This window comes from Struthio camelus, chromosome 1 (assembly GCF_040807025.1).
Source record: "Struthio camelus isolate bStrCam1 chromosome 1, bStrCam1.hap1, whole genome shotgun sequence".
Lineage (NCBI taxonomy): Eukaryota > Metazoa > Chordata > Aves > Struthioniformes > Struthionidae > Struthio > Struthio camelus.
Genome location: NC_090942.1, coordinates 53,565,041 through 53,592,891, shown reverse-complemented (window position 1 = coordinate 53,592,891; position 27,851 = coordinate 53,565,041). Strand labels below are relative to the sequence as shown.

Sequence of the window (27,851 nt, the reverse complement as noted above, 5' to 3'; positions counted from 1 at the left end):
TGCTTCTTACTAGCTTAACAGAATTCAGAAAAATAAAATGCGAGTGATATTTCTTCGTTTGTTATAAAAACAAGATTTATGTGATTATGCTTTGTGTGCCTGTGTTGCTTTATAAAGGTATGTGGTGCTTCTCTGTTCATCATTCTGTCAATTTTGATTCCAATAATATTTGGATCTATTGCCTAGTGTCAATCAACTTTACAGACAGAGACCAATCTAAACAACATTAAATTCCCAGGAGTTCCATGAGAAAGGTGACCAGGTAGAGGAGAGAGAACATTTTAAACCTCTTCTAGGGGGAAAAGTACAGTGTAACTTCAACCATTATAAGATATCAGATAACCATCTAGGAGATTAGGAATAAAGTAATCAAGGGAACATGTTTCCGCTGGAGCTTGGTATCAAAGGATCCACTTCCTCCGTCTAAGTTCTCCTCCTTTTATGAAATCCTAGGTGCAAATCTGACTTTTTTTGTACAGTCAGGATATTATTAAAATAATAATCCTCTCTTTTGCTCTGTTGCGCGTATGGATTCTCTTATGTCTAGTAAGAAGTGAGCTCAGGCTGCAACCTTAATATACTCTGGTTTAAAAGGCAAGCAGCCATGAGACAAAAATTCATTGGAAACTAAATTTTGTTAGTGCTTTTGCTCACAAAATTGTTTCTTCATGTTGTACTCATCCTTGAAATAATATTGGTCAGAGAATACGATAACTCTGACCCACAGAGAACAGTATAATTAACTGCTGTTCTGAAAGATATATAATGAGTATTATCAATAATTCTTACTCCTTCTTGTTTTGCAGATGAAGCAGATCGGTCATGATGGCTACAACCCCACCTCTGTAGCTGAATGGCTGGATTCCATTGAACTGGGTGACTATACCAAATCCTTTCTAATTAATGGCTATACATCGATGGACCTCGTAAAAAAAATCTGGGAGATCGAATTAATTAATGTAAGTTGATCAATTTATGGCAGTAGATCCTCTTAAATATATTGTAGCACGTCTTTACATGCCAAAGGGAAAGCACAAAAGAAATTGCATTTGAAATACTGTCGTCAAGTACTGTTAATGGTTACAGCAAGTACTGCTAATGATTAGAGCTTTTATACTTATACCTAGGCTGACTGTAAGCTTTGTTTCCGTTTGCTTTGCCATTGTCTTTAGCATGTTATTTAATCATCTTGACTGTGTCTGCTTTCAGGCTTCTGAATGACATTTTAAAAATATTTTTGTAGTTGTTAACTGCAGAATGTTAAGTCTTAGTTTTTAAAGTGCATAAAAGCGGTACTTGCTATAAAGACACTTACAATTTACTTTTTCCATATACTCTGGCTAAACTAAACACAAAATTAAGAAACCTTAAATATAATCAAGAAGGTATATTAAAGAACCAAAACATTTTCGTTATCACTTTTGATTGAAATTTTATTTACATGAGTCAGTTAAATAAGACACCTAAATTATGGGCTACTGTAAATTTTAATATGGACTACACTGCATATTAATTTGGAATAAGATGAATTTTACACTATTACAGATAATACATTAACAGTACAGCTTTACCAAAAGAGTTTTCTTACAACTTAAGTGTCTACAACTGAGTTGTTTTCTCTTAAAAAAGATACATGGTTATATCCTTGGATCTGCTTTTCAAATTGCCTACATAGTCAGCTTATCTGGCCTTTAGGCCACCATGTTGTCATCTTATCTGCTCTTTAGGGCAATCCCTACATGGCAAAATGCTCGATGTCATACTTTCTTGGTTCCTCATAGACAAAAAAGTGTGCTCTTCCTTCTGATACAGAAGATATTGCATCTCTGCCTCTAACCATCGTTACTGCCTGGCTGCCAGAGTGCTCAAAGGGCTACCAGTACCCAGAGACAATCAAGTATAAGATAGAGCAGCTGATGCAATTTTACACGGGGGAACAGTTCCCACTTCCCAGCATGCCACAGCTAGAGATATGGAGAACATAAAGATGGTGCAGAGCCATGTTCCAACACTGTAGCAGGTGCACATGACACAAGCAGGTAGAGCCTAAGACCACAGCTTAAATGAAAGAACTGTTTCATTAAGTGAAAGACAAAACTATTGTTTGTTGGAGTTTCTTATCATCACATTACAGTTAAGATTAACTAGCATGAAAACAGCTCAGAGCAAGGACAAAACTCTGCTTCAAGTATTATGCCTGTTGCATTAAAGGTATGTTGTAGGTACATATTTAAGTTAGGAGATGATTAATGCTATTCTGGGCATCAGCTGCTAAGCTATTTATAACAGTGACTTTTTTTCTCTAAGGGGTTAGAATTTTCGTAAGAACTGAGGACCCTTTGCACCAGAAGCTTGTACAGATTAACAACCAGTACAGAGTTGGACAAACTGGAAACCTCTGTTCACATTGTCTACTGTAAATTAATTTTGCATCCTAAATATTTTCCTATAATCAACTCAGAAACAAATTACCCTTTAGCTCCCCCAAGTGGACCGTTAAAACCTCATTAAAGGCTTTCAGCTTGATTCCAAGCTTACTTAAACTAATGCAAAGAAAAGTACCTGCCCTGAAGTTAACAGGAATACACCTCTGTAAAATTAGTATAAACCAAACCAGTATATATCCCTCTAATTTTAAAGCTTAACATTATGTTCTCATTTAAGTCCTGTACTTCCTGGAAAAACACTCCTTTTTACCATGAGTTCCAAGGAGAAACTGTTAAATAGTTTTTTAAATATTTATATAGATGCAGATATCTATAGAGGTACAAATTTCTCCCACCCAATATGATACTGGAATATCAAGATCACAGTAACTAGTGCAGTTCTACATTTTAATCCAATTTTTGTAAATCAGAGAAGCTCAGAATTTTCATTTTAGTCTAGTCAGTATATATCTAATTTCTTTCATTTTTTTCTATCATTTCTCACCAACCAGTAGTAGCTAATCATAACGAAATAATGTTCACTGAGAAAATCTGTAGCTTAGAAAAGTATTTATTATTATTTTACAGTTTCACACAGCTTCAATTGATAGGAATCTTTTAGAAACGGACAAGAAAATGGTTTGAGATGTTGTGCAGTCTGGCAGAACAAGATGCTGATCTCTGACCAGCATGCCTGCTGTTCAAAATCAATTTCAAAGGTTCCACCTCCCGTTCAGGCCATGGCAAGCAAGAGCTTATTACAGAAAGTTTTCATAAAGGAGTCTGTAAAGGTCAAAGCCACTAACTAACTCTGGGATTATAGCTTCTGTCTTGAGCAGGTCAGAATCCAGGCACTTGAAAAATGACAGAAAAAACAGACCCAAGTTCCTGAAAAGAATTCAGAATATCCTTGGTTTGGTGATTCTTGGTGCTTAAGTTGTAGATGGGGCAAAATGCATCAAGGGCTACAGGTCTGATAACTTTTTCATTTCAGCCGTAAGTTTAAACAGTTGCAGCCGCTGAATGTACCATAAAAGCCATTCTTCCTCATGTTCAGATAGCCATTCTTGCTTTTATGCAGAGAATCCTGGAAATCATATTTGGTGCTCATTTCCATTAAGATATTGGGAAGTCATCCATGGCTTCTAGAGGGTAGAAGCAGGTTTGAAGATAGAGGTAATATCTCTTATTAGGTTAACTAGTGTAGCATAAAGGGCAGGGGAGAGAAGAAAAGATTCGGTTTTCACAGGCCCTTCTTTACATCTTAAGAATCAAACTGTATTATCTTCTTTCTACACTTTTTTTTGAATATCTTCTCATATGCCTGTGGATCAAATTCATGAGGTCTTGGATATTTTCCTACATCGGTATTAGTAACAAAAATAGTGTACAGTAAGTTTGTGAGACCAATATCACAGAATCACAGAATCACAGAGTAGTTGAGGTTGGAAGGGACTTCTGGAGATCATCTAGTCCAATTCCCCTGTTGAAGCAGGGTCACCTAGAGCACATTACCCAGGATTATGTCCAGATAGCTTTTGAATAATGTCCAGATAGCTTTTGAATATCTCCAAGGAAAGAGACTCCACAAGCTCTGTGAGCAATCACCCCAGTGCACAGTCACCCTGACAGTAAAGAAGCTCTTCCTCATGTTCAGACAGAACTTCCTGTGTTTCAGTTTGTGCCCATTGCCTCTCGTCTGATCGTGGGCCACCACTGAGAAGAATCTGGCCCCAGCCTCTTGACACCCTCCCTTCAGATACTTATATGCATTGATAAGATCCCCCCTCAGTCTTCTCTTCTCGAGGCTAAACAGGCCCACCTCTCTCAGCGTTTCCTTGTATGAAGGATGCTCCAGTCCAGACCAGATCATCTGGTCCAACTCCCCTGCTCAAGCAGGGCTATCCAGAGCATGTTGATCAGCACCATGTCCAGACAGGTTTTGAATACCGACCACCAAGGATGGGAACTCCACAACCTCTCTGGGCAACCTGTTCCGATGTTCAGCGACCGTGATAGCAAAAAAGTGTTTTCTTATGTTCAGGTTCCTGTGTTTCAGTCTGTGCCCATTGCCTCTTGCCCTGTCACTGGGCATCGCTGAGAAGAGTCTGGCCTTGTCCTCTTGACATCCTCTCGTCAGATAAACACTGATAGGGTCCCCCCCGAGCCTTCTCTTCTCCAGACTGAACAGTCCCAGCTGTCTCAACCTCTCCTCATATGAGAGATGCTCCAGTCCTTTAGTCATCTTTGTGGCCCTTTGCTGGAGTCTCTCCAGAATGTCCATGTCTTTCTTGTGCTGGGGAGCCCAGAAGTGGACCCAGCACTGCACACGTGGCCTCACGAGAGCTGAGCAGAGGGGAAGAGTCACCTCCCTCAGCCTGCTGGCAATGCTCTTCCTAATGCAGCCCAGGATACTGTGTTAGCCTTCTTTGCCACGAGGGCACATTGCTGGCCCATGTTCAACTTGCTTTCCGCCACAACGCTCAGCTCCTTCTCTTCAGAGCCGCTTTCCAGAAGGTTAACCCCCAGCCTGCCTGGGGTGCATGGGCTTATTTCTCCTCCGGTGCAGAACCGTGCACGTGCCTTTGTTGAACTTCATGAGGTTCCTCTCTGCCCGTCTCTCCAGCCTGTCGAGGTCCCTCTGAATGGCAGCACAGCCCTCTGGTGTGTCAGCCAGTCCTCCCAGTTTTGTATCGTCAGCAAACTTGCTGAGGGTGCACTGTGTCCCATCATCCAGTGAATATATTGAAGAGGATTGGACGCAGGACTGCCCCCTGGGGTACACTGCTCGTTACTGGTGTCCAACGGGACTTGTTGCCACTGATCACAACCCTCTGAGCCTGGCAGTTCAGCCAGTTTTCAGTCCACCAAACTGACCACTTATCCAGCCTGCACTTCATCAGCTTGTCTGTGAGGATGTTATGGGAGACAGTGTCAAAAGCCTTACTAAAGGGTCAATAGGGTCATCCTTAATGGCACCTAATATGCTGTTATGAGTTTTACTTATAACGGCATGCCTCTGAACTTTCATGTGTGATGCAGACTAAGACACTTTTCTTCTATTTCATGGCATAGTTCTATTAAGTTACATTGTTTAAACAAATTGTTCATTTTTTTGGAAGGCAGAAAGAATATAGCATTTTCTGAAAGGCTCCCTGCAGCTGAATGAAGCTAACCTCCCTAAACTCCCTTTATAAACTAAAAAGGGTGGAGAGAGACGAGATCATCCAAAGGATGATTCAACGTGGTTAAATTATGACTAATTATGCGGATGGCTTCCTAGAGGAGTTTCTCTCTCCCTGTTGACATACAGAGATGCTAAGAAGATTAGCTTTAGTACATTAAAGTTAAGCTTTGTGAGTTACCCCTTACTCCTATAGGACCCTGGAATGATTTAAGCTTTGAATTCTTGTGATCTTTCTAAAAAGAACAACTCTAACTTTATTTCCAACACTCTTTTACCATCCCTGGAACTTTTCATCTGGGTAACTTAGGGAAGAATTCCAGACATACCCAAGTGGAAGATGGTTTGAGATACCAGTGGTAAAAGTTGTCTTCCCTCAACTTCTCATGTTGTCTGCCTCATTGGTATAAAGCAATAAATTTAATATGTAGCTTCTTGCTGCAGGTTAATGCCTGTTCTAACTTAGGTGCTGGTTTCTTTCAGGGTTTTTTCCATATACATATAAAGTGTGTTTCTTTAAGCACAGTCAAGCACTGATTACTTAAAGCAATTGAATCAGGAAAAATTAAAAAGCTTGTTTGTTTTCCTTGCTAGCTCCCATCTTCCTTCTGAGGTTTTTTTTCAGCAAGCTAGACTTTGGAATTTAAATTACATTTCACTAATTTATCTACCATTGAGATGAGGAATTTAAATGACTTTTCCAGCACTTATGGTTTCCTCTCCCAGATTTCTTGGCTCATATGCTGGAGGTATTTGGAACTTTCCTGAAACCTGTTTGATCTGCTGAAAAAAAGTCCGTCATGTTCTGAAATCCCCTAATCTATCTAAAATATGTACATGTGCTTTAAAGTACAAACGTTTTTCTACATGACTAATCATATTATTCTTGTCTCTTGTTCTGTATTACTTATGTAACACTCCCCCTCTGGGAGCCACTCTGTAAAAGGAACTTTTACCAAAGAAACTCTTCAAGCAAGATATAAACAACTTAGAAGTATAAAGCAAGTATTTATTGTCTAATACATACAATATGTAGTAGGTCTAATGAATTACCCCTTCTTCCTCCCAGTGAGTACCTCAGTCTACTAGGCAAGTAGTCATCAATCGGGTAGGGAAGGACTGGCCTCTGTTGTTCCTTGGAAAAGGCTGATCTGTGATGTTGATGTCTTCTGATTTCTTTTTTTCTGAGGATTTTATACCTTTTCATGTGAATGTTCTTCTTCTTGAATCTTTAAGGTACTTGTTTCCCCTGTCTTAACAATCTTACTTGTGTCTGCAATTTTACCTTTCTTACCTTGCATGCTTCTAGCCTGTGTACTTTCTTACAGCACCTTTTCACACCCTAGCAATTTTCTCAGAAGTTTAAGCCATAAATATGCAAAATAGCTGTGCTATATTGAAAGTAGGTCTTGAATCACAGATAGCTGAACTTCTGGGAGGAGGGTTACATGTAAGTGGCCTGGTTTACATTTCTTCTCAATTAGTTTATTCGGCATTTTGAGACTCTTCTGTTTTCATACATCCGTCTTTCACAAGGATGACTCAGTCTTTATCTTCTTATAGATTAATGTTTGCCAAATGGTTTCTTAAACTCAGTTGCTGCCCAGATTTTGAGCTTTTGGGGAAGTGTTCCTGATACTGTCTCTCACAAATTGCATTAATGGCTTATGTTAGAATATAATGATTGCTGTTCAGGATCACATCGAAGATACCAGAGAGATACAGTAACTAGCAGTGGACTACCTTCCATTGGTTCATAACTGAATGCTTTGGACCCTCCACAATATTGTGGACAAGTTCCACAGTTTAATTTAATTATGTACTGGTGAAAAAGTGATTTTTTGTTTGGTTTAAATCTGCTACTTGCTGCATGCTCCCACTGGAGCCCACTAGGTTTTGTGCAGCAGGAAAAAAAGGGCATAAAATGGCCATACTGGAAAAGGACATAGGCACTGCTTAACCCACTGTGCTGTCTGCAACAATGGCCTTAAACAAAAGGGAAGGCTATGTGAAAGGACAAGTATATGATGAGATACCCATATAGCATTCTTATAGTCATTAATAGTTTTCAGCTCAGCAATTTCCTGAATTGAGCCAGTTCTTCACAAATGGTCCCTGTCTTTCTTACTCCAAATGACTTATTAACATCATCAGATTTTCTGACCTTACTGCTAGTCTTCTTTTCTATGAAATTTATGAATGTCTTGAACAGCAAAGGTCCATTTACAGATCTCTTCAGAAATTCACTAGGCTCCTTCTTCTGTGAAAACTGGTCATGCTCCTTCTTCTATGAAAACTGGTCATTTTCCCCTGCAGTTCCCTATTTTTAACCAGCTGTTTACCCATGCAAGAACTTTTCCTTATGGCGTGAGGCCTTGACTAATATTTTTCATTAAAGCCTTTGATGAGTGGCTTTGTCAAAAGGCTCCGGAAATCCAAAAAAAAATGACATCAACCATATCATCAACCATATCTACATACTTTCTGACTGTTTTGAAGAACTGCATTAGGATTTTGAGACATGAGGTACCTTTATAACAGTCATTTTGACTCTTTGCAGTTGTAGGTATTCACGTATCCATTACTAGTATGCTTCATTAAATTCCTTCTAATTTCCCTGAAACAGGCATGCAAGGCCTGTGTTTCTGAGAATCTCCTAGGAAACACTTTTCAAAAATTGACAACAATTTAGTCACCTTCCAGTCCTGAGATAGCATGAAGGTTTTAAGGAAGGGTTTGCACATCATTGCTAGTAAATCGTGAAGTTCGTTCTTGAGTTCTTTCTCTATTAATCTTTGCTATACTATGCTTCATTTTACACACTTCTATCATTTCTTCTTTCAGTCATCTCTTTTGCAAACTGAAGAATCCTAGTCCATTTGGCCATTCCATACTTCCAGAAATCATTGTTTTGTATCTTTCTGGTTCTTCTCTGTATAGCTCCAGTTGATAGAGTGCCAGCTTTAGATATCGAATTTAAAAGTCACAACTACTTCTTTATGCTTATTTAGCTCGAGCCCACAGCTCTGAATAATAGACACTAGTGTATTAAACTTAGCTCTCAAAGCTGTCATGAGGCCTTAGTCAACGACTGCACCTGCATTCTCAGTACCACCTACAGTCTTTGTTTAAAGAACTTCAGAATGGACCATGTTCTGCATTCAGATTCCTTGACCAGGTTAATATCTCACTCAGCAGCCTCCCTATCTACTCCAGCAAGGCAGATTGCAACTCCACACCTTGAATAGAAAATGCACACCAAATTAATGGGTTTTATACAGACCTCAGTGGACGGCTTAATTTTCCATACGCCATAGCTTGAGTAGATGCTTTTTTCTTAGGAAGACTGTCCTTCACACTCTGACAAATTATTCCACAGTTGTTCGTCTCTTGTTATTGCCTAATTTTGCAAGTGTGCCAACCTGCAAGAGGCAGTTTTTGAAGGAGAATGAAAGATTATGTCTCAATATCCCCAGACATTACTATTGCAGATCTACAATTGCTATTCCTTTTCCTCCCTACCTCAGAGTCTTGTGCAGGATTTCAAATCACTGGAAGGAACTGAAAAGGCTTGGATCTTCTTTCTGATCTCCCAGAGCATTCACTTCTGGCTGATAGAGATGCCCATAGCTCTTTCTGTAGTTGCTTTCTCAATGGCTCCAACAGTTTCGATGCTAATAAGAGCTTTCAAGACTATAGGCTTGCATTAGCAATAGGCTTTGGGATCTCAAATTATTAGGAATTTTATTATTAAAGATAACTGATAAAAAACAGTATTTAAAAAATTAATATAAATATATAGCCACACCTATCTATGTATATGTATGTATACATGTGCACACACATATATATGTTTGTATTTATTTATACGTAAATGTGTATAATTGAAAGTAGAATTCTCTAGCAAGTTAAGTGATAGGATATCATACTTCAAATACTGATGCCACTAGAGACAACCATGTTGATGTACTGGTGCAAAACCACAAGTCTTGTATTTCAGAGGTTCTAGCTAGCATCGAATGCTTGAGAACCTGACATCATGCAAAAATAAATGTGCTTGTTGTACTGAGGAACAGGTGTTTCTAACCTATTAAGTTTTTATAGAGATCTTTAAAGTTCTTGAGCAGACAAACTGCTTAGGTAATAGTCTATATGTAGGGTGCATTAAGACTTAAGAAAATCTTCCCTACTACATTTGAGATGTTTACATATTAAATAGCTACAGCTTTGAAGTGGTTAACACACAACCTTTATTAATCTGAGAAAATACGTAGGAAACTTTCAATATCCGTTCAAATTCTGTAGCTCATCTGTTTGTAAAATTATCCTAATTAGTACAAACAATAGGATCAAATACAAAGCAGTTTTTTGACAATGAGATAGTGGCTTGTATATTTCAAGCATGACATTAAAATCACATATTCAAAAGATGGGTCTAGAACTGAATAGCTTTTATCATGATGCGTTATTTCTTGATGAGGTAAGCCATGTCTGTGGATTTTCTCAGTTGCACCTACACGAGTAGAGTGATTCCACAGATGAGATTACATTAATTTGTGTGAGCTGCCTTAATAATAAACACAAAGGATAGCTGTCTAACTTACTCTATTTCCCTTTGAAATGGGATCAGTAAGTTCACTGCATGTGCAAAAAAGTTATGAAATATCATACAAATAGGAAATTTTCCCCATATAGTATAATTGTGTAGATTTCATTCATCCAGGGCATCCACAAAGGTCTCTAAAAGGTTTTATTAATGTACATTTTTGTTTCTTTTGTGAGGATGAAATACTCAGCAATTGCAATCTCAGAGCCAATTTGCTCCTTTGGATCTTGCCTTTGGAAATGATTCTTTCTGCAATCAGATTCTTTCTACTTTGCATACTGGTAGCAGCTCCATCAGTCATTCAGTTCCTAAATGATTGTGGTTGTTACTGATCATTTAGAAATTATTGTTATGTTGTAATATTGCTGTCTGTTTCTAGAAATCTCACTGGAAGTTCTTTATACTCAACACCTCATCCATTTGCCAATATCACAACTTCAAAACTTTTAATTCTTACATTCAATTTCTTTATGTAACATTTTGCATGTAGAGTGATCTCTTAGCCTCTTGAGGGGTTTGACATGCCAACTTTCATCTGTTCCTGATGGCAAATTAAAATACTTTTTAAATATACTATCAACTTTTGACTACACTGCTGCTTCCAAAAGATAAAGAGGCAGTGTAAGCCATGACAATTTCTTCAAGTCATCCACGGTTCACTTCTTCCTACCTCCACCTTGGATCATAGCAGCACTCAGACGCATTGGAAGTGGGAGAAAAAAAACACTTCCTTCAGTTCAAATATGGTTGTTTATTCAGTTTACAATACAATATGGGAAAAGAAAGAAAGAGAAAGCATTTGCACTGTGGGTATTTTCACTGCATTTACCTTTTTGATGATATAGTGATTCTTTTGTAAAACATCTAGTGTCATTTTGCACTACAGATTATTTAAATAAATGGGATTATATAAATACTTTGAAATAATTTCCTTAATGCTACATTTATAGTTCCTTATATTTTGTAAACAAGAAAAAAAACTTTTCTAATGAAGAAGTGATAGTAAAACATCCATGTTTGATCAGTAAATCTAGCCATTGAAATTTGTAGATTTCTTTTAATAAGTTTCCCATTTCCCCCGTTTATTTTTAAATGTCATAATTTTACTCCTATCAAAATGATATAATTTTTAACAATGACATTTACCTCTTTCCTGAGGTAAATCTTTGCTCCTGTGTTGGAATTCTTAAAAACAAGGCTATTTTCCTCTCTTTCTCTTTTTTCCTTCCCTCTGCCCCACGCTCTCTTCAAAACAAATTATAATCAAGTAGTGATTGGCAGTAATTTCAAGCACTAATAATAAAAGCTGAGCAATTTTAGCACCTATTGTGTTCCACCTGCAGGATCATTTTCTTGTCCTGTAACACACTAGGTAGCACAAATGATTCATTTATAATGCAAGATCATTTTTTTATTAAGGCAACCTATTCTGCATAGTGCAAGAGAGGGTACCGTCTCTGCAATATCCTAACAAAATCTCGCATCATTCAGGCAACAAATAAATTGCCTTATGTCATCATCTTTCTAAAATCTTATTGTTTTATAAGAAGGTTCATATTTCAAGTTTCAGAATGTTACCTCCTTTCTAGGGAGTGCAACAAAACAAGTCTGTCCTGATTCCTTGCACCGTTTAAACCAGCTAGAAAATAACCTCTCCGCACCGACCACAAGCACTCATACAACAACAGATAAAATAAGTCGTCACTAAATATTTTGTTGTCCTAGGCAACAACTTCTTCTGCATTTAGTATCTTAGAACAGCCCTGAATAGAGTTATATTTTACCATCTTAACCTTTTCAGTGTTGGTGAACCTACAATAAAATTGTATTTTTATTTAAAAATAATGTCCTTTTTCCTTTCTTTGTCTTTTCTTTATCCTTTAATTTGATGTTAACTAAGACATTTTAGACATGTCTTAGTTTGATTTTGGCCTCCCAAGCATGCAGTCTTAGGGATAGCATCCTTCACTGCAATAGCAATTGTATACTGTAATAGAAAGTACTTCCCCTAAAATCATTGCATTACAATTATTTAAGTTTTGTTTTCTAGATAATACTTGTGCTAGCTCTGTTGGAAGAAATTGCTTGTTTCAAATATTTACATTAGCTGCCCCTGAAACCTACCTCTCATAGTTCTAGTTCATGGCAATTTAAAATGGGTTATATTGATTGAAGGTCAACATGGAATATGTGAAGTGCATGGTAGACAAAGGCAAACATGGATGTAATGATGTTAATGTAAACCAATATTGCTGCTTTTACTATGGAGAAATTTGGCTTATTAAAAAAGTCACAATGAAGTATCCGCTGTTTGCAAGGAAATAAAACTGCAGAATTTATTATATAATGTTTTTGTGGCCTGCAGTATTATCGCGATACTTTTAAAAGAACACAGTGATTTTCGGCTAACTTTCCAGTTCAGCAGTGTGCAAAGGAGAACTCTTTCCCCTTTAAAATGTTTTAAAATCTTTTTCTTTTCCTGCTTCTTCTTTGCATTATAGGATATTGTGATAGGTTGCTATTTCCGGCTAAAATTCCCAAGAATATATCTGATCTTAACTACCGTAATTTGTCTTCCATGACTACTCACAATTAGTTTTAATAGTTAAGGTAAAATTTTTGAAACATTTTCCCTCTACAGCAGGTTTTGTTAACATTCTCAGATTTAACAGCAAATGCAGTACAGTGCCATATAGACCTATTAAAGCTGACTAATGTACCAGAAATAGGACAGTAGCATTATCCTGGGTTGTATTGTCTCTAAATCTCCCTTCTCAAATTGTTCAGAGCTAGTTTCAATATCCCTGCCATCCTCTGCATTTGTATCATACAGACACAATCCTGGATTTCAAATAAGACGAGGAGTACTATACCAAGGTTACTAATATAAGGTCAGAATTTTTAAACGCAATAAACATGAGAGGAAGGGAAGCTTTAATTTAGCCGGAAAAGATCTGTTCGTTCTGTTATAGTCTAGAGTCACCAGGGCTTGAACCCTTAAAGTCTTCTTCAAGGACCTCGACCTTCATTGTTTTTAACATTCTAAGGAATAAGGCTTCAGTCACTTTCCATAAGAGGCAATTCCACACTCTAATAGACTTTGCTGCTGAGAGACCTTTCATACTCAGTCTGTATTATTTCATAATTACATACCATTATCTCTAGCTATCAATTTTCTACAGATGTAAATAACACATTGGCAACCTCAGTGTTTACAACCTTGAAATAGTTATTGGCAGGTGTTTGTGACCCCTTACTTCCTGATCAAGTCATTGCAAGATGATATGGATTTAATTCCTGATCTGTATTCCTAACTCTGTTTGCACTTGTTTAATTCATTATTTCTTTTAAAGAATGTTCTCAGCAACATATAGAGACCTTTAAAAATGCAGTGCTCTTCCAAAAATAGTATTTCATAGGGATTTAAATTCACTTGTATAATTTGAAAAAGAATTTGAGAAAATGCAGTATAAGCATGTGTTTATGTCCAGTGATATTCAAAGTGATATTTAGATAATGAGTTACATCATAGCTGTTGCAGATCTGCTACTCTATTAAAAGAAAATAAGAGATCTTTCTAGTTTTATGGGGTTCAAAACAGACAATCAGTCTCAAAATCCCATACAGTGTTCAATCCGCGTTTGTTCGTGGATGAATTAAACATCTGATTTAGGTGCATTTTGACTATAGACAGAAACTACTGCAAAAATGTCATTAGATTCTGACCTTACACTTTGATTCAGCTATTGAAAACCAGGAATTACAATAACATACTGGGTCAGAAACTGTCTGAGCCAGATTTAGGTTTCATGAACATACTCATCAGAAAAGGATACACATCTGTTTTCCTAATGGCTGTTTTTATTATTCATAGAGAAGTGAGCACAAGGTCTCAACCCTCCTGGCTGAAACCCCCTCAGGGGTTGCACATCAAGATTCTGTGCTACCATTTGTGACCACAAATTCAAACTAAACATTTAGGGTAGTTGCAGGTGAGCTACTAACAACTTTCTGGCCATCTCCATCATCAGAAAGGATTCCTCACCATCCCTGCTTCCTCATGCATCATCCTTTCTTTCTCTTCCTCTGAAGACAGAAAATGCACTCATAATGTCTTTATTTAAAATACTTGTCCTTCCAGTAAGCTACAAAGAGATGCGTATACATTCACGTGTAGTCATAAAGCGAAAGAACAAGAATTGCAAAAAGCTAAGTGATTTAAACATTTGTGTTCCCACACACAGTATGGTTCTACCGTGTTTTCAGTGAATGTAACCAAATACAAGGCAGTTTGTGCTTCCTGTCTTATAAGTTAGATTTCTTTAAGATTTATTAAGCGATAGCATCACTGGCATACCTAAGGAGGGTGGATGGCAAAACATTGGGCTAGTTCATAAATTTACATTATTAAAGAGTAATTGCAGATCTCCGGTGCTTCTTTTGTTGAAGCTGCGAACAGTTTGCAAGGGGAAGTAGTGGGTATAAGGACTGTTTTCTTCACTGCTCTCCATAGCAAAGTATACTGTAGCTCTGGTACGTGACATCTACAAAAAAGTTTGGTTTAAAAAAATCTTGGATTGTCTGCTTTGATCTGTGAACTTTTTTTTGGTTAATTTGTGGCTTCCTTTCGAGAAGTAGAAGCATTAGATGTGACTTAATGTGAGAGAAAAAAATGACAGAAGTTGAATATGGCACCAAGCATATGGAGTGGTTGGCTTTGGAAAATTACTGGAACTGAAGCGTGGGAAAGAGGAAACTGAGAGCTGAGGACAGTTAGTAGTAAATGAGGGAGTTATATGCAAAGATGAGATGTCAAGAGTGGGAAATGACTGCTGTTAGATTGCTTAGCAGTCTAGTGAGCTTAGCAAAAGAGAACAGAAATACATTTTAGGGAGTAATGTAAACCAAGTATTACATAAAACAGAAAAACATGTAAAGGTATAACTTTATGTCTATCTAAAAAGGTGAAGGTGTGACTGCACAGTTATGTGGAGAGTTTCAAATATTCAAAAAATTTTTCGCAGTTAAGTTTTCTCTGTTTCCTTTTGATCTTCAAATTCATTAGCTCGCTAGTTCTTTGTGGCAGGGAATAATCTTCATGGATTGCTGGAGAGGCTCCTAGAACAGTCTCTAAAATATGATCTAAAATTGTAGTTTCTCTCAGTATTTTTACTACTGTTATTAATAAACAATTACAGGATATCAAAATGATGATCTATAGAAAATGTGAAATACGATTTCTTAGATATTATAGAAGAAATAAAACATGGGATAGTGTTCCAGGTTTGTGTCAAGAATATCTTGATGTGGAAAACACTATAAGAAAGATTCTTTGAAGATGTTGTATGTAAGCTAAAGTCCCAGGTAAAATATTTCCCTTGGGATTTTGTTCTAATGTAATTCATCTCTTCACCATAACATTTTTTGTGTTCTCTGGAACTCAGATAAGGAGCAGAAGCAAACTGGCTGCTGTCTTCTCCGCATTTTCCCAGGCATTTAACACAGATTATTGCAACGTGGCAAGGATAAAACTCCCTCACTGTCCTGCAGGAGATGCTGTTAAGCAAAATGGCTGAGATTTTGTCTTTATTGCTGACAATTTGTTATATTTCCATAAGCAACTCTGGTTTGCCATTCCTTTTTTTCTTTTTTGTTTCTTGTTCTGGTATGTATGTTTTTCTATGGAAGTATACAATAAGATCCTGTATTTCTCTTCTGAGAATCAAAAAATATTGCTTATAATTCAGCAGAGATCCACTAATAGGGTAATGAATTTTATTTGGTTCTGAAACTCACTTATTTGGTTTGTCTATACATGTAACAATTGACAAGACAGTAAATATATTCAGAGGGTCTGAAATATAAATCTTCTGTTAGGAAAATATCAAGGTAGGTTTAAATGAATAAAAGAGTCAGAAATGTGTTTACTGGTACTATGGAAATCTGTCATCAAATCATCACAGATGTAATTCTGCCTATCTGAAATCTTATACTCAGATGCAATCTTTGTCACGTTCTACTGATACCTTTAAAGGGGCAAAACAAAAAAAAAAAAGCCTTCCAAATAATCTGTCAAAGTTAATATGGTAAAAGGACTGTCTCTACATAACAAAACATTTTATTGAGTTGTAAAAAAATATGAATATTATTGGTAATATCCAGGGTCAGTCTTCATGTGACACTAGCATGATAATAAGAATGTAGTATGCTTTATTTATTTTAGAAGGTAGCTGACACTTAACTGTGAAAAATACCATGCAGAAACAGTTCTCTTTATTCTTAATTTTATTTTCTGCTTCATCCTTTTTATCTCAAGGGCTGTTTCTATGAAAATGTTTCAGATGTCTGTTTGCTCTCACTGCTAGTTTCCGACCTGAATTCATAATGCTGTTTAGTTGACATTCTGAAAGTAAGTTGTAATGGTACATTAAGAAAAAATGCTGCTCGGTACAATGTAGTATACATTCTGGGACATATTTGGAGGTTTTGTGTCTTCAGTGCTTTCCTGAAGGCGGTCTTGCAAGCAGCTGAAAACTTGACTGGGGGATGGATATGTCTGTCTGTCTGTCTGTCTGTCTGTCTGTGTGTGTGTGTGTGTGTGTGTGGCAAGTTCTGTATATCTTCTGTCTCTCCTCATATAACTTATCAATATTTTAGTAACCCGGAATGGTTATTCAATGCATTACTTTCTGTGAGGCTCCTGAAAATGTTTAAAATGTATGAACTAAAATGATTATTGCAGTAAGGTACAGTGAGGAGTATGGGTGACATGTAAATCTGTATACCTAATAACATAAAAATGAAGCTATACACAATCATTGAATAAGGTGATAGAGTTTAATCTGTATTTATCCAAGGTGCTTCTGGTGTTACAGTTAACTTACTCATGTCCTCCCTCCCCTCATGTTTATTTTTTAATACTTTTCCATTGCTAGCCTTCATATAGTATTATGGCATGAACAATAAAAAACAAGACCAGTGGCATTCTCATACTGTTTTGACCCAACCGATTTCTTTTTTCTCATGGATAAACAGAAGGAACCTTATCTACATTGTCTGATATTTTAGAGTGCCCCTTCTAACTAGCCGTTCCTAAAATGCTTCCAGTTTCCAAAAAGGGTTGTAAGGCACATATTCACTAAACTATTCTAAAAAGGGCAATGCTGGTCTAAATGCACAACTATGTCTTCCCTCTGTGCTTTCTATTAATTAGCCTTTATACATGTTCCAGTCATTACATCAATGCAAGTGTAGCAAGACTTTACATTGCTGGAAATACCTATGCTTTTCATACTCATGTTAATTTAAAAATTCCTTATAACCCCTGGTACTAAAGGGCGCAATGATGGATATACTGGAGGCATTCCAGATTATTTCATTTCTGTTAAAACATAAGAAAAATTTGGTTTAAGAAAAAGACATTATTTTTTGTAACAGTATCACAAATTTAAAAAGAAAATTCATCTCTCTTCTTGAAATTACTTCACCAAAATTTTTAAAGCTACAAAATTGTATATCAACTTGAAAATACATTTCATGTAGCAAGGCAATCACATGCCATTTCAGACAGTTGGAAAGATATCAGTAATGTCTTATTTCACCTGTACTGAACATTCTACTGCAGCAAAACAAGGACCTATGAAAGGATAAAATTTCGGTTGCTGGCTGTATCAGTGGAATTCACATTTACAACTCAGGCATAGTCACAGAAGATACATGTCTAGATTCCTATTATAATCATTGAAGAGATACAGACATTTCTTTGATATGATTCATCTCATCCTAAAGCAAAGGCTTAAATTACATCAGATGAATCATGCCTTAAAGGTGACTATCTTCTCCACTAACTATAAAGGGATCCTTACCCGGCTATTGAGGTCCTCTATGGATGTTTTAAGTTCCATGAGATGAACATCCCTCTAAATCTGAACGTGGCTTCATGCAAGAGAAAATAAAATAGAAAGTATTGACTAAAAAAGGTGATATCTGTGAAATCAAATAAGCTGCAATCAGCAAACATAGCAGAAATTTAAAAGTCCCAGTATAGAAACTTCTGAGACTGCTGAATGTACCAGACTGCTAAATACAAGCTACTCCTTGGGAAAGTCACGTATCATACGTCTGGGGTTCTTTTTTCAGTCCTGATATGCATCATTTACATCTCTATGGCATTTGCAGCAGAAAATAGAACAACCTTTGCTGTAACTTTTAAAGCCTTCACTCTTAGCCATGTATTGAAAGAGTAGCCAAAGTAAATTTTATTTCATCTTTAGTCTCATTTTTCTGACCTGTCATTTTTTTGAAAAAGCCTAGAATTATTCAATATCAAAAAGATTTTTCAGGTTTTCTTGTTATATTCCTGTGTCCTGTCCCGAGGTCATCTGTCAAATCCTGTATTTCTTGTTCAAACAAGGTAAATCCCATTTAAAATAGCACAAACCCCGATTTTCTAAGGGCTGAGCTCTTTACAGCTGTGCTTTCATGAGTATGGAAGGAGTTAGACCTACGGGCACTTCCTAAGTTTTATATATGATATTTTGGAATCTTAACTGCAAGGTAATCAAAATTCATTATTTGGCATTTAAACCAAGAACTTGCTGAAAGTATAGCCGTATATGTGACTCCTATGTTAACTGATATCTGTGCTTTACATCTGAGACCTAGAAAATGTGTTTACAAATGTTTTTTCCAGTGGTCTCCAGGAAAATGTGTATAGCAGGCATAGAAGGAATGAAATTTGGTTATGCTTTCGTATTCAATGAAAATGGAGGAACTATACACACAGAACCACCAACTCCTGCCTGCGTTCCTGAGATTAGTTTAGAGTACAAGAAAGTTGGAATATGTTGTTACAGCTATAAAAAGACACACTGTCAAAACATATTTTAAATTGTCCTTGATATTTCTGTGCATCATTTTGTGCATCAGTTTTGCGCATGCCACTAGAAAGGTACTAAGATGTGCTTCTGGGAATTCAGGAAAGAAACAAAAAGCTAGCTAGATGGTTGAGAAAGCCAATTTAGAAGAAACCATTACAGACTTAAACCCTACTATCAATACTGCTACAGAGTACAGAAAGGACATGACAGAATTCTCTAGGTTTGAAGAGTAAGACAGTAAAGTATCAGAAGAATGTATTTAGAATTATAAAGAAAATTAAGATTATATAAAAAGGAAATTTTAAAACTAAAGGGAAAAAATTGTTCATGTCATGTATGAAAGTTATAAAACTATCGCCCAGAGTGAGCAGTGAAAACATCATCCTTTGATACACTTAAAGTAGGTGAAAAGCGGTAGTGTACAATACAGTAATAGTCTTGCATGACAGGAAGGCGGGCCAGAAACCTTAGTAGGAATCTCCCTGTCCCTAACTCCTGTGATTTAGTGGTGATATCACTTATTAACATCAGACTTTCCTGTAAAGTAGAATATATTGCTACTACAGCTTACAAAATAGCATTTTAAAGTCATTGTAGTAAATGAAAATTCCACTAGATGGTTCTAGTGCTCTTCTAACAAGTATCGAGAATGTTAGCGCATGGCAATTTTATGTTCTTTTTTTGCCTTACTGCTTCCCTAACTATTCTCAGTATATCAGAATCCAGATGTTTAGGTATATGCCTAATGGTCGTTATTAATATATTTCTTGATTAAAGATAAGATGCCCCTGGTCAGAAGTATGAGACTGCTTAATACTGTGAAATTCCATTGGTACTTATAGTTAGTATTTATTGGTTAAACTGCTAGAGCTATGTTTTGCTTTGATCTTTACCTACATAGCTTTGCTGAAATGTACAGCTATATGGATGTAAGTGAGAAAAGAAATTACCTTTCTGAATTTTACTGTGTAGTCACAGTGGACTTGCAATTAATTTTATTTTGTGACGCATCTTTAATCTAGTAAAATATTTAAATGACCAGAGGGTGTTTGTTGCATAAAGCATATTGCTATAGACTGTGATGGTACTTGGCAACAGAGCTGTATGGAAAATAGGAGTTTTATCTTTGTATGGGCTACTGTTTAAGATTGGATACTGTTTTAAATGGTTCTCTGTTCTGGCCAAGTACAGCCACTCTTGTGTTTTTATTGAAGTCAGTTTGTACTTACCACCTTTTCTCTTCACATTTTCTCTTGCAAAAATTTTTCTCTCAGATAGCTTGAGATATGTTACTTGATATATACAGCTTGCATATTCTCAGCTTGTATTCACCTTTGAAGGTTGCTATTGCTATTTTAAATCTGAAGAGAAGCCTGTGTGCCCAAATGCTTGTCCATTTCTCCCAGATGTGTCAATCTGGTCTAGTAAAAGGTGTTATTCATTACTGCAAATCTTAACCAACCAGTAGGTTTAAAGTGTGTTGGTGATTTTACAGAAGGTTTAACAAAAAGGTATGAGATATTTTTCTCTTTTATGCCACTTCTGGTGTTATGCAGATGGTTATTTTTGCTGCCATGGTACATGTTATTAATGCTAGGTAACTACTTGAAATATTTCCGCAGACTACAGAACTGAATTTGGTTCAGCTGTGTTTGCGTTCTCCTAATACACTAATGAATGAATTTCACACGAATGTTCATGGGAGAAATTTACAGCGTATTGCAGAGAATATTGCAGAGAATATGTCAGATAAAGAAATTCCAAGTCTTCCCACCAGAAACCTGATTCTGATAATTAATGGTTTTTGAACTACTTCAGTATATGGGGGTCTTTTTTTTTTTTCTGGTGGAGATGTAGATTCATGCACAGCAAATATAAGCCTACTCACAAAAGCCCTGCTGATACATTAGAAATAATCCGTAGAGCCACAGAGATCCACAGAGCAACACAAACTCCCATTAGACCAGAAATGAGAGTTCATATCATGAACTACAGATAATCACAATTCATTTGGCAATAATTTTCCACTTTAAATGTTAAGTACTCACAAATAAGTCTTCTAAAAAAGTTCATGGATCAAACTTCACAAAAATTAAGAAGCAAAAGACAAATACATTTCTTATCTTCTTTCATTTCTTCTGGCCCAGCTAGCTCTTGAACCTACCTCTTCAAAGAGATTGTCCATTTTACAGGCAGTCTGTATAAAGCAATCCCTGCTAACCTGTGCCTATGCCAAGCTTTTCTGAGCTCACCTGTGTGCTGCTTTATATCTAAGGCAGTTCAACTAATTAATATGATCATAATTTCCAAAACTTTTAGATGCTTTCTACAGGTGAATTTTTATTCCTTTTGATATAATGTAACCTTCTGTTAAGTAAGCTTGTAAAATCTGGCTGTGTTGCGTATTAAATATAAAGTTGTAAAACTTCCACACATCAGCTATTGCAGCGTGTGAAAAAAATGGTTCATCTGATGCCATGCCACACAGTGTATGGAGAGGACTGGATTGGCACCCCCTTTTACCATAATAACCTTCTTGCTTGCTTTCGTATTAGGTGTAGAATGGAAATCTATTTCAGGTACTGGACAAGACTGGAACTCGAGGTGCTCTCCTATGCACAAGGATCTCGGAAAATATTGCAACACCAGACAAGTGTACTAGGATAGCTTATAAGTCCTCTGATTTGTCTGGGAGTCATAGAAATCTCCATCTTTGTAAATAAAGGAGGAAAGCACCTTAGGAAAATGCTTATCACAAAAACCGATACACTTTTGCTAAAGCCCATACTCATTCTCTCATCCTGCCGTAGCCAACCATCCATATCAAAAGTATGGTAACGCTGTGATATAGATGCTCTCTAAGCTCTAGAGAGCTCAGCTAAGTATACCACACAAACAGAAGATCAAATGTGCAATGGATTGTGATTTATGTGTTGAAATACCCTTGTAGCCTCTGTTATTTTAGAAAGCCATAAGACCAGTTAGAACTAGATATTGCAACACGTAAGTGTGTGTATATGCAGAGAAATTAATTCTTCTTGTAGACAAGCCTTTGGTATAATGTAATTAAGCACTCAGCAGCGAGTTCTAAATGCAGGAACGCATAGATTTTGAACATTTATTTCTGCTAAAGTGTGAAGTGGGAGCAGACATGCCTTTGAATAGAAAAAACACTCAGGCTTTATGATTCAGCCCTGGAATTTTATGAGTTAACAACCAGTGGAAGTTTACTTTTCAAATACTTTAACTACTGTTGCTTGACATTCCCAGGGTCTATCATTTTAACCAATGACGGCATTTGTGGGTTTGAGGAACCAGCAAGGAGCATTCTCTTTTTTTTTTTTTTTTTCAAGCAGTACAACAGGGTAAACAAAGTTACTGAGCCTACTGTGTTTCAGTTCTATCCACGAGCCTTTGCTTAAACGAAGGAATAGTGCAAAATTTTAGAATGCCATTATTCATGATCTAAAAAATTTAAGTTACGTGAAAACAAAATTTTTGGCCGTCATTTGGCTATTTCGAGTTTGTCTTACTCCTGGACATAAAGAATAGAGAGGTGAGTCATGTTGGCCTGGGCACCCTTTTCACATGGTTCATACTCTGTACTAGCAGAGTAGAACTCAAACTCAGAAGACTGGAAGTATACTTCTTTTCTCTTGGTATTTTCAAAGGAATGTTGTTATGAGATCTTAAATAGTGTTTTTGTCATTGTGCACTTTACATCTTTAGCAACCTCTTATCGTATATTGTTTCTCAGGAGAGCGCATTATATGTCACAGATCAGCCTGAAAGATTTTAAATTGTTTTGGTGGTTCTTAATACTGTACTATCTTAACACACTATTAGAAGTCATAAAATTTTAAAGAGTGGTTTTGATTAGGATTCTGATTTCACACATGTTTTGGAAAGCTGTTATTGCATTCATTTCTGTCAGGACCACCCAGCATATCATCTTTTAAGTTACATGTAGGCTTCTGTTATGCGTGCTGGATTTGCACTAGCTGCAATAATATGCCGGCAACTCACATATCCACTGTGGCTTATGGTACATTACCAAATTAGTTGTGACTTTATGAAGATAAACTCCCCAGCTATGTCTATATTAGTAAATTAAACAGTATTCAGAAATGTCTCCAGGCACTAGAACACAGTCATCTAGACTCATACGCCTTTAGAAGGACCCTGGTACAATTTTGGCATATACCAACTAGCATTCTGCCCAGCAATTCCCAGACACAGATTTGAGTTGGGATGTTTCAGAGACCATTCCCAACAGGCAGTTTGCCTGCTGTCACCCTGTTTTGCAAAGCCAGGCAGTTTACTAACATAAAAGCAGGCCATTCCATACCTGTTGGCCCTGACACACAGGAATGTTCTTGAGCATGTTTAATTTATTGCTATGGCTATAGATCCAGGCCTCAGACTGTGACTGTCTCAACGCTGGCACATTTATGAGCTTAAATGAACACTATCAACCTCAAAATTATGTTCTTCAACTGTCTATTTTTAGAATATTGTCTTTTTATTAGTTTATTTATTAGTTTATTTGACTGTAATTTTTGTAGGTTCTTTTCATGCTATCTCTTTTTTAACAGTTTGGTAAATGTTATATCTTAGATGTTATAGAATTCATAAAATTGCTAGTGTAAAGTAGGTAGTTAAAAATAATTAAATACCAGTAATTCATTAGGAAAGGTCAGCAGTGATGCCTAACAACTACACTGTTCCTCTTTACAGTCCTCTCAGGCCCAGTTCTTAAGATTTGTTTTTTTTTTAAAGAGCTGCTTCAAGAAGATATAGATTCATTTTTGCTTGTTTTCCATTTTTCTGCTCATTGCACTGTAACCTAATATCTAGAAAAGACAGGAGTGTTTGTGCCATCAGCATAATTTTTACTTTAGTATCATAAGATATATACATTCATTAAACAACCTTCAAAATCTCCTGTTCTACGTGCAAAGGCAAATGTGTATATTTAACTACCAGTGCTTTTCCTCCCAGTTATATTAAAACTCATCTTGATTACTATCTTGCTATAACAATACTTTATATGAAATTCTAACTACTTGGATCTCAACAGGGAGTTTTAATTAGTGCTGAAAGTATTCCGTTTTTGTCTTTTTCAAAATACTGTCCTACAACCCGCAAATGAAAGGTTTAAATTTTAATGTGTGCTCCAGCATACTGCTTTGATGTGTACAACACTGATTGTGTTGTAAATACTAGAGAGGCAGTCTGATCTTATTATTGTGATTCACTTTATTACTGTACATACTTTTTAAAGAATAGCTTTTTAAAAGCTGTGACAAATTATGGCTGAGAATCATCTAGGTATTTTTCTGTAAAACATCTCCCATTATCATCTTGTCTCTTTCAAAATTGTTCTTCTATTTTTCAGCAAGTTCACATCTAGTGATATCCATGTTTGCTCCCTTTGAATACCAGACCTGCATACGGATTGCTTTCTAAATTTGACGTCCACTGTAAATTAAAGTCTGCTACTTTTTGCTCTTGTTCACTCTGTAGACATTACTCTATTTGTGCAGTAAACTCTTCAGAGCAGGAAACATCTTATTCTCTGCTCCGTACTTTGTACAGTGAATTCCTGACTCATGACCAGTGCTTTTAGCCACTCTAATAGTAGAAAAAAAATCTATATTTTTTACAGGTGTTTTTAATTTTATCTTCATCTGGTCCAGTAAAAAGCAAATGAACTGGAATCTTCCGGCTTTCCTTATCATCATCAGCTTTGCTGATTGTCTGCACTGCAGTCCAAAAGTGTGATTTCAGAGCTCTCATGTACCTACTTACCCTGTGCAAGTTAGTTTATCCCTCACAACAGAATTGTTCATTCCCAAGTTTTATCCAAGGGAATATCTTAAATATGTACTTGCTGTTTAAATCCGTGGTATCCCAGATACAGTGCTGTCAGTAGCTGGGCTACCTGGGTACGTCCGCATAAGCGGAGGTCACACATCTAGATAACCATTTGACAGCTCCTTGTCATACCGTTTAGCCCATGAATCACTTTGATCAAGAATTCCTTGCATGTCTCATGTATTACAGAAATCACACACGTGGGGTGCCTCACACTTCATTTACTCTTCTGCAGGGCTTAAACAGTAAGACGTGCTTTGCAGGTGGAGGAGTGTGGGTGTAGACAATACCCTGTATTTCAATTGCAGGATCTTTCCCCGCTATTGGCAATGCCTGAGCCAGAAATGAGTCAACTTTTCTTTAAGATGCCAACAAAAGTCTTAAGCACTGTTATTTAAAGTCACAGTATTTTAAAGCTGGACCGAACCCATCCTGTTGAACCAAACCACGTCACAGAGATCCATGATCCATTTTATGGAGTCACTTTGCAGAAGGTTTAGGGCAGTGTTTTACCATCAGTAATGAAAAGAAAGGATGGATTTTGGGAATACAAACATTTAGCAAGAGCCTAGAAGTGTCAAAGCACTGCTGGCAGCTGCCTGGGGATGAGGGCCAGTGTTGGGAGGGGCTCCCAGTGGGGCTGGGCTGCCAGGATCTGGCCACCAGGGCCATCCTCCCACCCTAAGGGAGCAGGGCAGCGGGGGCAGCCCCAGCCCTGGGCAGGTGCCAGGCACCACCACAGGACCAGGCTGGGCCGAGGCCGGGCTCTGATGTGGCAGGGACCGAGTGCTGGGGCTGCGACTGGAAGGATGCCCATGGCAAGGGACCACCCTCAACTGTGCTGGCTCGGGGCTGGCCCTGAGCCCCAGCTGTCAAATTCCCCAGAGGCGGCTGCTCTCAAGTGAATGGCACAGGATGGCAAGCTAATGAAAGTTCATTCTGAGTAAAGTGACTGCTTTTCTTGTTCCAGTTGTTAAAATTCTCCAGAAAATAATAACCTGGATGTTTATATAGTTTACATTATATGGATAATTTTCTGTGGACCATTTTATATTGGTGATTCCAAAGTGATCTTACAAGTTCACAGATGTGGATGCAGTGACCTACTTGCTTGTGTCCTTTCTGACACAGACTGGGTATAGTAGAGATCATTTTATTAGGGATTACTGGAGCGTAGATACTGGAGGTAGTATTTTCTGTTGTGAATCTCTTTAGGATGCAGGTAATGCTGTGAACATTTTAAGCATTTCTACTCAGGAATCATTTTCTAGGGCACCTGGCATTTTTCTTGTCTTTTCTTTGTGTGAGACTCTAGCTCTTTTAACACTATTTAGATGTGTACACAGTATGGCAATTTGAGTCTCGTTTGTTTTGCCTGTATTTCTGTAAATTAATTTCAAACTTAAGTCATAGGTTTCTAGATATTCGATACAATGAACTGTGCTTGCTCACAGAAAGCGGACAATTTCCCCATTGTATCACATCCTTACAAGCCAGGTGCTGTTCTGCTTCACGGATGAGAAAATGAGCTGTTAGATGAAATTCTGTGTTTACTGTAAATAAAGCAAGATATTTGTTGATTATTGTAATACTCCAATTTAGGAAAATGTAGAGAGATGATTTGCTGATTTGACTCATTGATCTAAGTGTATTAGTTTGTTATCCTTGCTACTTCATAGGCACTCTTCAAGGTCAGTGGAGGGAAATAGCTCCAATTTATCCCATGCTAAAATGGTTACACTTTTACTCTGAATGCCTAGCCTTTTTATGACTAAAATTAGGGGAGATCCATCCCACCCTTTTCAAAAATGATGTTTTGAAATTCAGTGATGCTACTCAGCTTCTTTAGTAGGCCCAGATCCTGTGCAATTTCCATCTCCAAAAGTCATAGACCTCTTTTATGTTAGCTAATTATCCCAGTGAACTTTTGGAGTGAAGACAGGAAGCTGTTGTGGACAAACAGCTTTCACCTATCTCTGCAATGCACCTTATCTGTGTCAAAGGCATTCTTTAGTTATATCTGCATGGAAAGTTAGCGTGGAATAACTTCTGCCTGTTGGTTTATTTTGTGGTGCTGTTTTTGACCACCACTGTTCAAAGACTACCATATAATGTGCAATGAGGATTGCTCTAAGAAAATATCCAGATTCCATGTTACTGAGCTCTGCCCAATGAAAAATTATCTCGTTAGGTAATAGTGATCTCTACTGCAGTGCTTGGGAATGAGAGCAATGTTTACATCACAGCTGTGACGGGGTGTTGAGTAACATGGCAGAAAATTTCTGAACTTCGTGAGTGACCAGAGCTGAGTGGTGTGGAGATCTTCTGGGCTGATTTGGAAAGGAGGGCATGAAGTATTTCAGAATATTTCTAATCATTCCTGTAATCATACTGGTGTGACACAGGAGCTTCTCATAATCAACAGTTTCTACTACATCAGATACATCATATAGACCGAGCATAGAAATTTTCTTCCTCACTCACAGAAGCAGCCAACCACCAACAGAATCTAAATCTATATCCTTTTTGAGGTTGGATTTTTCAGGGGTTTTGATTTCAGGTTTAATTTGGAGGGTAGGAAGCTTCTTACAGAAAGATTTGAGAGCATTTGATTTATTTCTGAAGCAAAATATTGTCTTTTAGTAAAAGGTCGTGTATACTATAACTGGGGGGAGATTGCTGAGTTTGAAAATTGATATATAGTCATAAAATTTGATAGTCTTTGATATTTCTGCTACTTTCATGGTAACAGTACACAACAGGTTTGTGGAAATCCTCTGGTAAACATTCCTTGCTATCAAGTAGTAATCACAACATGAAGCCTGAATTTCTTTCTTTCTGCTCTTACCTGCCTTAAGTACACTGACACACTGGCAGAG

The 27,851-nt window shown here is 37.1% G+C and overlaps 1 protein-coding gene across 9 annotated transcripts in view; it reads left to right on the top strand.

The window, feature by feature from the left end:
• Positions 1-27,851, top strand: part of ANKS1B (ankyrin repeat and sterile alpha motif domain containing 1B) — a 442,229-nt gene that overhangs the window by 275,157 nt on the left and 139,221 nt on the right. For all 9 annotated transcript variants that reach the window (XM_068938515.1, XM_068938509.1, XM_068938473.1 and 6 more), the window contains one exon: positions 807-959. In XM_068938515.1, coding sequence (XP_068794616.1) covers positions 807-959 — 153 coding nt within the window. The remainder of the gene's footprint in view (positions 1-806; positions 960-27,851) is intronic.